Raw genomic sequence first — 13055 nt, 5'->3', positions numbered from 1 at the left:
GGGATCCCTTGGTATGATCATAAACACTTGCCGAATGATCATAGAGGGTGGCGGGATGGAGTTGGTAATGGGGACATAACTAAAACCATGAAGTTTTTTATGAGATTAAGTTTATCTGTGAACCCCTAAAAAGAAAATATGTGTGTGTTCTTTATCCCTTTTTCAGGTGTCATAGTTGCGCACATTCAACTATACAGTTTCCTAGAACCATGTATCCAGTTGCCCAATCCTCATGAACAGAAACATTATCAAGACCATAATTTGGCTTATATGTAAAGGTTTTAGATACCTTTCAATTAAAATTGTGGCATAGAGATGCATCAAGAATTTCATCTCCTCAGGTTGGATCCCTTGGTATGATCATAAATACTAGGCGAATGATCATAGAGGGGGGGGCAACGTGGAGCTGGTCGTGGGGACATAACTAAAACCACGCAGTGTTTTTAGGGGATTAACTTTATTTGTAACCCCCTCCAAAACTGAACATGTGTATGTTCTTTATCCCTTTTATAGGTGTCATAGTTGCCTACAATCAACCATAATGTTGCACAAAATCATGTATTCAGTTGCCCACAATCAACCATACAGTTGTCTAAAATCATGTATCCAGTTGCACACAATCAACCATACAGTTGTCTAAAACTATGTATCCAGTTACCCAATCCTTATGAACAAAACAATTATCAAGACCATAATTTGGCTAATATGAAAAGGTTTTAGATACCTTTTCAAGTTTGTGTCATAGAGACGCGTCAAGAATTTATCTCCTCAGGGTGGGATCCCTTGGTATGATCATAAATACTTGGCAAATAATCATAAAGGGGAAGCAGGGTGGAGTTGGTCATGGAACTAAAACCGTGAACTATTTTTAGAGGATTAAATTTATCTGTGAACCCTCCAAAAATGAATATGTGTATGTTCTTTTACCCCTTTTCAGTCATAGTTGCCCACAATCAACAATACAGTTGCCTAAAGCCAAGTATCTAGTTGCCCACAATCAACAAATAGTTTGCCTAAAACCATGTATCCAGTTGCCCAATCCTCATGAACAGAAACATTACCAAGACCATTATTTGATAAATATCTAAAGGTTTTGCATACCTGTAATTATGTTTGGGTCATAGAGGTAGAGTCAAGATTTTAGAGGTGTAGCTAGTCAATTGGTAGTCATGGTACCAACTTACAAGGATCATCCGCTGATAGGTAGTCATACTATGAAAAAAATGAGTTACTTTCCTGTAACACTAAAGTTGCCTCTATAGCACACAAAGTTGCTCGGAAAAAAAGTTTGTTGAAACCTACTCATATGGGATCTAGTTTTGAACAACTCGTCGCGAGAAACCCAACGGTGAAAACGGATCTGAATTTTGACACCCGAATCAAAAGTTACAACTTTTTAAAGTTTTTGATCCCATAATAAATGCAGGTGGGATATATAACGTTGAGCACATGAGACATGACGTTTTCCTTTTCCAGGTGTTCCTGCGGGACGCGTGGGTGCTCTTTCCTATTATGGGAGAGTGCTCGCTCCCCCGACTAGGCGCTCGGGCGCCGCCTAGTCGCGTCCAAAAAAAATATCCTTTTGACTTCTTTTCAAAAAAGACAAATTTTTGACTAAAATAGTATGAATAGTGACCTATAATAGCAAATAAATTTTGTCTTTTTTGCTGTGAGGTCAACTTTTGTTTTTTTTTCGTCGACATTTATATATCAATGCAAAAGTAAGTCAAGTGTTTTGTCAAAATATTCTTACCTATTTTGACTTTTTATTAAAATATTAAAAAGAAATCCCCATATAGGTGCATATACAACCAGGAACCAAAGTGTATTTCCAATAAAGCCGTGGCCAACTCAATCTCTCCATGACCAGGACATGCAACCCATTAGGAACTGAGGAGAGAGGAGGACATGCAACCAATGGAGACCGGAGCCCTCAATTTACTATGTTTTCCAGCAGAAATCGCTATGCGCACCCGGACGTGTACCTGGCCACATCCCCCACTAAAGCACGTGTCGCCCACCTATTGGTCTGATTTTGGCTGATAAGAAAAGTCAAAAAAACCTGGTAAACTAAACCTGGCCAGGTTTAGTATATTTAGAATATATAGAGAGAAAATCAAATCTTTGGTATTAAATCAATGTATACCAGCTAATGGAAATGCCTTCCTGATTTTTTATAGATTTTTAGCCGGAATTGTTTGGTTTCCAGAAGTGTAGTATCCTCCTTTTCTTGCCAATGACCACCTGCCTAAGTATAACTTGATTTCCACCGAATATTCCCTCCCCCGAGCCACGGCTAACTTGATTTCTTGCCAATGACCAGCTGCAGCAAAGAGGATCCAAACAGACCCACCAGCACTCGACTTACAGCCCGCAAGTAGCCCACCAGCCCACTGCCTATCGATGGACTGGACTCGTGATGGGCTGATGCCTGATGGCCATCGAAGGAAGACGAGATGAAGAAAACTACACACTTCTCAAAAAAAAAAAAAAAACTACACCGCCTTTCCTCAAACAAAAAAAAAAGGCGCCCCGCCGCCCCCACCCCTCATCGCGGTTCGCCGCCGCAGGCCCTTCGGCCGCGCGCCGCGGCAGCCGGTGCAGCAAGAAGCGGCGGCGGCGGTGGTTGTCGTGGCGGAAGAAGGTTATGAAGAACAGGAACGGGCGGAGAAGGATGATTATTGCAGAGGGATTTAGGGGTTAACGAGCCGGAGGAAGCAACCCGCGGCGGGCAACGCGTACGGGTGGAGGAACCACATGCGCGCGCCATCCAGTCCAAATTGCTCGTCGCCAACATCCAAGGTGAGGCACTGCCATGTCTATTATCACCCTCTACTATTTCTATTGCTGATGTCTGAAATCGATGATCAAGCGATCGCTAGTACTCCCCCCGTCCCATAATAATAATAATTATGAGCGCTTTTGATGCTACATTAGTGTCAAAAACACTCTTATATTATGGAACGGAGGGAGTAGTTTTTTTTTTAAAGGTATCACTACTAGTCAGTACTCAGTAGCACCTCTTCGGCCATGAGATTTTTCTGAATTTTTTGTAGCATTTTCTGATAAGAATGCCTGCCTTAATATTCATAAGTAGTAATGTTGCATAGATTTGCATGATTGTGTTTTCGAAGATAGAGAAGAGGGTGAGGGGCTGACGGCGATGATCACTTGATCGGACTTGCCGGTGCTTTTGCAAAGGATGTGGAGCTGTTCTTCAAGAGCAGGCCTAACTGATAAACTATGTTGAGGTGAAATGTAGATGTTATCAAGCCGTTGTTGATTGAACTGCTAGGTGCAAGCAGGCCTCAAATTCGACTTCTGATGAGTACTGAACTGGCAACCGAATCACTAGGACTAACACCTTGGCCGTGTTTGAGTGCTGTTAGGCCTCGATATGATGGACAGCTGGATATTGATGGCAGTTGGAAATGCCGACGCCAGGTGCTGACGCAAGGCTGGTTAGATCACCAGCTACATTTTTCTTTTCTATTGTTTAACGCATAAGTTATCTCCTCAGCATGTGTATTAGTTTAAATTGTGTTAGAGCTTTTGTAGGTTTGAAGAATGTTAACGAGCATGTTATCCCCGACTTTTTGTTTGAAAAGAAACCATGTAATCCCTTAACTTAATTTTTGATAATTTGTTCCCCTGTTGTAGTTGACGAGCACACTGTTTTCTAGGAAATAATTCCTCATTGTCAAGACATAGAAACTGAAAAATAGTAATAGTGAGATAAATGTATGTTGCACTCATTGGTGTCACTCTGCGACTTTGGGGGTGGGGGTGGGGGAGGGGTGTATTGTGCTGGGTTACGTTCAGTTGACAAATAGAGTTTACTCGTGGCGTCGATTTTCTGTTTGCCTACCCACTAGAAAAAAGTAGTGGTGCAACTATTTTGCCCCTTGACCTGTTAGCTGTTACTTCTTAGAAGTTTTAGTCTCCTTAGTGCCTTATGTTGACTACCTGATCAACTATTACCATCAATGATTTCCTCTTACATCATTAAATTTAGTTAATTATGACCTACCAAGAAATATGCAACCTCTTCTCTGTCATATGTACAAAATATTTTGGTACATAGGATACTAACATCAATATGAGTTAACTTCAAGTTTCTCTTTCAGGAAAACACTGAAAGCTGCCAAGATGCCACTGCACATAATATTCCTGTATTTTTTGATTGTGACCTTTCATCATCATCCAATTGCCTTTTCAGTCAGTGCAAGATTGGAGAAACTTCATGGTCTCAAAAACAGTTGTACTTTCAAATGACAACTGACAATGTCTTTCTGCGCACAGGGCATCTGTAAAGTAGTAATGCTAGAGATAAGTGTGCGAAGACTTATTCATGTTTGGTTGATGTCCCATCCACAGTCGATTAGCAGAGTTTGCTCTGCTACTGTTGACATAAGTAAAAAGAATCCGTCTTCCTTCTGAAACCGAACTGGCACTAGTCTCTATCCCTTCTTGTATCACATTACCTCCTTCCTTCTTCAATACAAACCATTTTGTCCCTGAAATTTGATCATGCAAGGATGAAATTAGAACTTCTTTTCAAGGACAGGAACTGACCATAACTTGGTAGGTGCCATTTTTTTTTAGAAAAGGAGGATTACCCCCCGCCTCTGCATCTGAGCGATGCATGCAGCCATTTTATTAATTATTCACAAAGACCTTACAAAGTAGTACATCAGATAGTCTGAAGCCACCATCCTAGCAACATATGTCACTATTTCTATCCACTTGATGAAGGTGTGCCGATAGTCCGAGCCTAATACCAAACAGACATCGCACAAATGCCTAACATCTAATGTCGGAGGCCCCAACCAAGCCACATACTAGGTTTGGGGTATACACCGGTCCGACGCACTCTCATGTGCTGTCGCCGCCATCTTCCACCAATCCATCTTCAGAGCAAAAACTAACGCACCGACCTTGCTAGGCCTCTCTGCCATCAACGCCACCATGACGCCAGACAACGTCCTCCTCCTGCGCGAGTCCATCTCCTTGCATCGGACACCGAATCCCCATTGCACCACGCCGCCGAGATCCGCCGTCTTTGATGTGGTAAATGAAAAACCGCTCCACCACTTGTCTCCTCCATCCAGCCGCTGCTCCAAAAACAATGCCCCCATGAGGGAGAACGACGCCTAAAGTGTCGCCATCGTTCGATCCGGGAACCCCGGGTCTAGGTTTTCACCCGGAGCAGCGCAAGCTAGTCGACGGTAGCTACAGTGGCGATGTCTTCATCAAGATAACGACGCGAAAACGCCGCCATCGCCTGCCCTGACCGAAGTCATAGCACGGTTTTCACCGGCAGCATCATCTCCCACTCGGCGCTGGGACTGGATGTGTGATGCCACAACCAGCTGGCCGACCACCTCCGGCGAAGGAAGTAGCCACCACCGCCACGCCGAGGGTCGGAGCCCCCGACGTCCTCGTGTTGCGGGTCGAGCCCAGGAGCAGTTTGCCATTGACGGAGCATGGAAGACAAGCCAGCAGCATGCACGGCCCGCCGAAGCCCATCTGAGCCCAGATCGGCCGCCGCTGGACATCCCGCCGTACGCCGCCGCCTGCTTGCTGGGCCTGGCCGCCGCCGCCCCGCACCACGCCGCCACGCAGCCGCCGCAGAGCCGCCGTCCAATCCCGCCACCAGCGCGACCGTACGCAGCCCCACCACCACGCCCTGCGCCAGAACGAGGCGTCCCTGCCAAGGTGCCGCGCCCGCGCCGCAACAGATCAGGTGAGGAGGAAGGAGATCCTCGCCGCCGCCGACGCCGGCCGGGCTTCGCGCCCTGGCGGCGGCGAGGGGAAGATGGGGAAGCGAGGGGGCTGGGCTGGCGGCGCGTTAGGTTTCGCCCTGTCTCTCGCGGGAGAGACGGGGCGAAATGATTGGAGAAGTGCTGCTCACTGCCAATATTGGGACAATTGAAATATATTGACGTCGATGTATTATTGATCAAAATTCTCTTACTAAAAGTAAGTTCACTGTGAGCAGGAAGAGAAATTATCAAGTTAAAAACAGATGGAGAAACGAAAGTCTGACACACTCACAACTCCAATAATGACTTGAATTTTGTAGCCTCTAATTATTACTCCCTCCGTTCGGAAATAATTGACGTGTTTCAACGGAGGTAATAGTATTTACTTAAATTTCTTCCAAAAAAATTCAGATACTTTCAGCTAAAGAAAGACAGTTGGCTCACCCAGGTGTTGTAGGTTTATGATTTGAAACAGTCACGTCCAACAAAATTATATTCCAATACACATCCATGGATATTTTACGTAAACTAATGCAACAAGAATGCAAACTATTTGGAAGATGGACTTATTTAGAAGCTTTGATATGTTATTAGTCTAGTAGCAAAACATGCACAGATCTGGCATATCTCTGGCTATTACAGGATAGGTTGCTCAAAAGAAATTCACTATGATTGGGTAGTACCATGCTCAAAGTGATTTAGTTTGACCATGTTATTACATGCAATACTCATCCATGAGAGAGATGTATCATAATCTTCATGCGTGAAGTGAGATTTCAAGGCGATGGCCATCCCATGAAGACCAGATATAGCAGATTGACATATCAACCTACTTATCAAATTTTGCTAATATATTTCAGAGTTGCCTATGAACTTCACATGGTAATCACTTTGCATTTTGTTCATAAGTTATTGTTAATGTAGACTACCTTAAGTATATATTCCAAGATCCCTTGCACCAAAAAGAGAAAAGAAGCAGAAACACCTAAGTATATATTCCAATACCTATTCTGCAATAGAGCATCACTGCTTTGCCGAATTTTGATATGCATTAATTATAACTGAATGTGCCAATCCAAAAGCTAGAAGTCCTAAAACACGTTAAGTTTGGAAAGGCATCTCAAATGTCTAATCGGAATGAAGAAAACGATCGCCAGCTAAGTTAGACCTATGTGCTAGAACATGCATCTGAAGACATATCTGAACCTGTGGATTGTTTTAGGACATTAGTGCATCGATTGATTGACATAAATACTCCGTATATTGAGATGATATGCTCTGTATTGGTAAATGTACACCATCTCTGTATATTGAGATGGTATGCTCTGTATTGAGATAAATACTCTGTATTGGGAAGAAAAAATGGAACCCGTTCTCTTGACTGTCAAAACAACTCTGATCAGTGTTCTCTCCTGGTTCAAGAGGTGAGCATGGTGGGAACCCCCCTCGTCCTCTTTCGGTCCAGTGCAAATTGTGCAGCAATGAGGCCCATAAGATCTTTGACAGTGACATATATCTTGTACATCAAACTGTCTTTGGAATATGGCAGGGAAAGCATCTTCTTGTTTATCTAATTTCAGCACCACAGTAGTATTGGGGATCTTAATGTACGAAGATAAGGGCTACTTGGCCAAGTTCGTCGATTCGGAGATAAAGCCCAGCAAGTTGATGTAGAGGGACCATAGTCCCCTTCTGGCAAGCAGCATATCGTTGTCCGATTACAGTACGTATTCTACAACCATTCCTTTCCTGCTCCATTTCTGTTTAGTACTGCTGCTCTCTGCTTGTTATGTTGATCTAAACCGGCGATAGATATCCAAAGTAAGCAGAAACAGGATATCAAGAGTGTGTTTTGTCTTTCTCTTCCTGTTCTGTTGCTGTGTACAAGTCTATATCTTGTTAGGTATAACAGTTTGTTGCTTCACAAGTGCGGTCAAATTAATCTTTGTCACGAGGTGGTACCACTTAGGCAAAACCTTCTCTCTCTTTTTCGGAAAGTTAGGGTCATCTTGTTTGGCGTATGAGTCTAATTCATCTATCGTTGTATGACCATCTGAATAATAACTGCCGTATAAACAAAGTACTAGCCGTGAACGTACTGGCAGTCGGCAGTTGGTCGTCCATGCAAGCAAAAAAATATCTTTGAGTAAGGCGTGGCTCCGTACCTTATTGAGCTGATTTTATACAGAAAGGTTCTGGCATCAACTTGCCTGTGTTTGATAATCGTCCTGCACTTAGTTGGAGCATATTCCCTAGCTGTTCATTCTCCGAGCAATTTCTTTTGGTTTTCAAGTAAGAGCATATTGCAACGAGTAGCACCTTATGGTATAATAGAAGGCCAGACAACCTTTATAGGGACTATTGGCTATGGCACACAATTCAGCAGTACGACAAGTCCTTGATGCCCTTCAGTCTGGACGATCTTGTAATGGTAGTCGGCTTATATGGTAGAATGGGCATAAATGGCACTCTCTCTTCACGGGATATGGCTTTTAAGGTTTTTATCATCAAATTTCCACAGTAATGTATTTTTTTCCACAGTAATATATTTGTTCAAAAATATACTTTCGTGCGATCAGTCTGAATAGTTTGTGCACATCAAGGAAGCTCGATCATTAAAATCGTGCAATGTCATGCGGTCCATTCTTTGTTGTTATGGTGAAAAAAATCAACCCGTCGCCTTTTTCTCATGGAAAAGGAGGGTTTTCCCCAGCCTCCGCATAGTTGATGCATGCTTTTGGAGAAAACGGGGTTTTCCCTTGATTTCCATTACTAGAACCCAGGTAGAAGTTCCTGCAAAACCACCAGCTTATGGTTGGTGCATGTATTCACATCACTTACAGTCATCTTCCTGACCTTCCACTCCTCCAGTGGTAGGGGGATGTGACGGATCCCTCCTCACGTACGCCATCCATCCAATGATCCAAGCCTGATGATTCGACTGCTTAGGCGACTTGCCAAACATTAGCGGTAAACTGTTATCATGCGGCATCGCCTGGACTAGTCTTTTTTACTGCAGCGGGAGGGAATAGTGCGCGTGACCCTACCCAACCCTACCCTGCATCTTTCTTTCAGTGCACAACAGCACTACTAGCTCTGTAGTGTACGCGCCAAGCCCAGACCCTTCTTATACCCGCGTCCCTCCACTTCAACCTCCCAGCAAAACACACGCACACGCACACAGTCCCCGCACGAGCTAAAGGCACCCACAAGCCTTTTCATTTCCACGTCCGGAGGAAGAAAGTCCGTCCGTCCGGCCGGCCGGAAATGTTCCGTCATTCCTCGTCGGCGCCTTCGTACGGCGACGCCTACATGCAGGAGGCCCTGACCGCCGTGCCGACCCTGATCCCTCGGTCTGCCGCCGGGGGATACTTCGACGGTGGCAATGTCGGTGGAGCGTTCCCTCCCTTCGCCGCCACCGCCTCGTCTCCGCCGTCGTCCTACTCGTCGTCGCTCCAGTCGTCGTACTACAACAACATCCACAGGAGCATCAGCGCGCACTCGCTCCCGCTCCCGCTCCACATCCAGCTCGGTGATAACCTCAACGGCGGCGGTGCATTCTTCTCGTCCTCGTCCTCGTCCCCTCACCAGCAGCTGTCTTTGCCACCCATGTCCTCCTCCCCGTCCTCCTCCTGCGGCGACTTGTACGATTTCAGCAGCTCGGCTTGCACAGTCCGCCGCGTCTTCAGCACCGGCGATCTCCAGGTACGGCGCCAGAATCCGGTAACTTGCACAATTGCGATCGATCGGGCTGTCTGGAGATCGCAATTGAGCTGTGGACTCTTGTTTTCCTTGCCTTTTGCTGACAAAACTAATGAAGCAGGGGATGAACGGATCATCGCCGGTGCCGTCAGGCGACAGCTGCGGCCAAGACGCCGGAGGAGGGCCGTTCTCGCAGAAGGTCGGGCGATACAGCGCAGAAGAGAGGAAGGAGCGGGTGGAGCGATATCGCTTGAAACGCCACCAGAGGAACTTCACCAAAAAAATCACCGTAAGTACCATCTCGATTCTCCATCAACACCCTGCAAATGCACACCGTCTCTTGCCACTAACGTCTTGCCATCATTGGCTCTGGTCCGCCAGTACGCGTGCAGGAAGTCTCTGGCCGACAGCCGGCCGAGGGTGAAGGGCCGGTTCGCGAGGAACGGCGAGGCGGAGGCGGAGACCGACGACCGGGAGGCGTCCGACAACAGCTACGACTACTGCGGGTACAGCGAGCCCAGCAACCAGAGCACCGGGAACAGCCGCTACCACGGCCAGCAGCATATCAAGGACGACAGCGTCTGCAACGGCACCGCCGCAGCAGCGTTCGCTGGAGCCGGCGACAATGGCGACTGGTGGTGGCGGGCACCGGGGGCGGAGGGGCCGCGGCAGGTCGGCTTCGACGTCGACGAGGAGCTGTGGGCCACCCTGGGCGACATGCTGTCCGTGAACCTGGCCTCGTAGTAGGCGATCGACGGCACGGCATGGAAGGGTCGGTGGAGCCGTTAGTTGTTTTTGGTGGGCTCCGTCCGGTGCAGCACTACCATAGCCCGATCGGTCAGGTCAGGGTGGCGGCTCGGCCAGCTGCCGTGTGCGCGGCACAGTGCAGCCATGGAGGTCAGAGTGGCGCCCGTTGACCTTGTCCCCCGGGGCTGTATTATTGTAACCTTTAGCCAGAAACATCATGAGAGTCGGAGACAAAAGGAGAGAGAGACCGATCGCCTTCCTCGTGCTAGACTTTGAGAACAACTTGTGTGTGTTCCGTGAGTTCCCGGTTACTTCCATGTATAAAAAAGCTTGAAAAATTATGTGCCCCACTCCCGGGTCCAAGTGCATGCTCCTCTGTCGTCCAAAACTCACCTGAATTCTCAGTGCTGCTTGCCGGCTCCCCTGCAACCTTCCGTGCTCGTTTTGTGTTGCCCATTTTCCTTCTCCTCCGACTACACTCAACTGTTGTCGATCTCCCAGTGGCAGGGGGGCACCTGTTTGTAACAAAGTCCACGCACTACATGGGCCATGGCCAGTCAGCGACCGTGACAGGACAAGACACGACACGACGCTTCTGCATGCAGTTCGCGCGCATTTCTTTCAGCTCACACTAGCGGCTTGCCCGACCCGGCCGCGTACGTGGTTGGGTGGGGTTAGGCTGGCCGTTCCGTCGTCGTCGGAGATGGATCGATCGCAACGGCGATGGGAGGTCAAAGGGGTACGTGCGTCCGGATGGATCGCCGTCTCATCGCCGGAGAGCGCGAGGCGCCCGTGACTGACGCGCAACCATCTCCATCTCCTCCGTGGCGACATCTACCTCAGCTTTTTCACGAGGGGTTAATGGCCGCTTCTCGGGCCTTCTCATTGGCCCTGCCGCACGCATGTGATCAGTCCCCGATTTGGTTAGCTGTTCGTTCGCAGCCGGGTCAGCTCAGCTCGTGCGCGCGACACATGAATTTCACCGGGATCATTGCATCTCTGACTCTCACAACAGCAAAAATCATCTGTGCTGATGATGTTTTTCCAGGCGGAAGTTGTGATGTTCTTCGCTTCGTTGCTGCAGAAACACGCCTTGCTTGCAATTTTAGCATGCATAGTGGGACTGCCGTACCGGATTCCAGCAATTTTAACTCACCGATTTCCCAAAAGACAAGGCGGCGGCAAGTGTACATATGTGGAAAAGAAAATAAAACTGCGGCCCGTGGAATTTCAGAGGGGGATAAGGTTAGGGTTTATCGCGAACAATTTACTCCACAAGGGGCAAACATTCGATTCGCGGGGGCTGCCTCAAATGCAATTAATCTGTATTGGTGGTACGCTACAGCGGCCTTTTGACCACCAAAAAGCAGAGCAAATTTCTATCTTCAGAGAATAAGAGCAGGCACCAATTAGTTGCGCCTCTAAATGTAGCAGGACAGGGAGATGTAGTAAAAGGACGTTCAGGGAATGCACTCAACTGGAAAGAAAGAATTCAGTTCCAGTGATCCAATCCTCACCCTCCCTATCTCGAGTATATTTTCAGAAATTGCGATTTGGGAATCATCCATCAAAGAGTTAGAAAGAAAGACGGAAGAACAAAGAACAAAGAAGGCCTTTAGGCCGATCGCAACGGGCACGATCGATCCATCGTCGCAGCAGCACCACGGCCCAGGACAAGATACCGCGAGTATGGGTCAAACGAGAATAAGAACCCTAATGGTGGCTGTCTTGGGGACTCAAATCATTAGGACTTAGAGCGATGGAGAAGCCTCTTCTATGCGTGCTTTCCAGTGAGTTAACTAATACTCGATGCTACAAAATACATGAAGCAAAGAGACCAGCATATGCCTCTTCCGCACTTAATTAGCAGAAGGCTGCCTAGCTCTCTCGTTCATCGCTGTCATTAGTTGTCACTGTCACCGCTAATTACCGGCAGTAAAAGAATGGGGTTTTGACAACCTTGGTAGATTAGCCGCAAATGGTAAAACTGGCAGAAGCCAAACTCATCTACATATTGACATGTGACATCACTGAGCATTAACCAGGATTAATTCAACTCGAACTCTACTATGCTAGTGCATGTGGAACCTTTTTGCATGTGACGATGGGATTCATGTGATCAGTTGCCTGATTAATTATGACATGAAAGTGACCTATGCATCTTTGAACTTAATTACATGATGTCCACATCGCCGGTCTCCCTACATACTACTGCCCCTCTGCTGTCAGTTATAATCATCATCATCAGTTTTTTAATCGCGCAAGGCATTCCCAAGCTCACATGAAGGCCACTGCAGTTTGAATGCTGCGTATATAGGGTAGGATAATTACCAAAAGGGATTACTAAGCTAGGAGAGCCCTATAACTAAGGGCGCACTAATTCCCCACCCCATAGTATTTTAGAGCAAGCAGCAGCATGCATCTCCCTCTGCCTCTTTGGAATTTGTTGCTTTGGCCAAGGCTACCTCTCTTTTCCCTTCTTCCCTAGAGCTGCGGAGTGTGGCTGCCGATTCTTTGTCGGCCGCTAACAGGGGTACTTTGCGCTGATAATCTTGTTAACTAGCTATGATTTCAAGTGTAATTAGTACTCTTTGTGGCACAAATTCTTATGCAATGTTGAGTTCATGGATATGTGACTGTTTTCTGAACGTGCCACCGTAGTATTAGGTAAAATGCCGCATTCCGAACCTGCTAATCTGAGCCCTTTTCAGCTAACGGCGCCGCGCGACAGTTGATGTTGGCTAATCTCCAGGTAGAGTAGCTACATGATGATGAGAGTGTGTTTGGGCGAGGCATATTTCGTAGTAGCACCCAAAGCAATCGACTGATGAATTTAGAATT

At 46.9% G+C, this 13055-nt stretch overlaps 1 protein-coding gene across 1 annotated transcript; it reads left to right on the top strand.

The window, feature by feature from the left end:
• Nucleotides 1-8915: 8915 nt before the first annotated feature.
• Nucleotides 8916-10602, top strand: LOC109745587 (uncharacterized). Its single transcript, XM_020304709.4, has 3 exons — nucleotides 8916-9470; nucleotides 9589-9756; nucleotides 9849-10602. Exons 1-3 carry the CDS (start codon nucleotides 9033-9035, stop codon nucleotides 10209-10211), a joined length of 969 nt encoding a protein of 322 aa, XP_020160298.1. The 5' UTR covers nucleotides 8916-9032; the 3' UTR covers nucleotides 10212-10602.
• The last annotated feature ends 2453 nt before the right edge of the window (nucleotides 10603-13055 follow it).

The sequence above is a fragment of the Aegilops tauschii genome, chromosome 3 (genome assembly GCF_002575655.3).
Source record: "Aegilops tauschii subsp. strangulata cultivar AL8/78 chromosome 3, Aet v6.0, whole genome shotgun sequence".
Classification (NCBI taxonomy): domain Eukaryota; kingdom Viridiplantae; phylum Streptophyta; class Magnoliopsida; order Poales; family Poaceae; genus Aegilops; species Aegilops tauschii.
The sequence above is the reverse complement of the archived record's forward strand: the minus strand, read 5'-3'. Positions and strand labels throughout refer to the sequence as shown.

Excerpts from the sequence above, each read along its gene's own strand:
- LOC109745587 (XM_020304709.4), top strand. The coding sequence starts at position 9,033 with ATGTTCCGTCATTCCTCGTCGGCGCCTTCGTACGGCGACGCCTACATG. Across the intron at positions 9,471-9,588 it reads TCAGCACCGGCGATCTCCAG|GGGATGAACGGATCATCGCC; the intron begins GTACGGCGCCAG and ends CTAATGAAGCAG. Across the intron at positions 9,757-9,848 it reads ACTTCACCAAAAAAATCACC|TACGCGTGCAGGAAGTCTCT; the intron begins GTAAGTACCATC and ends CTGGTCCGCCAG.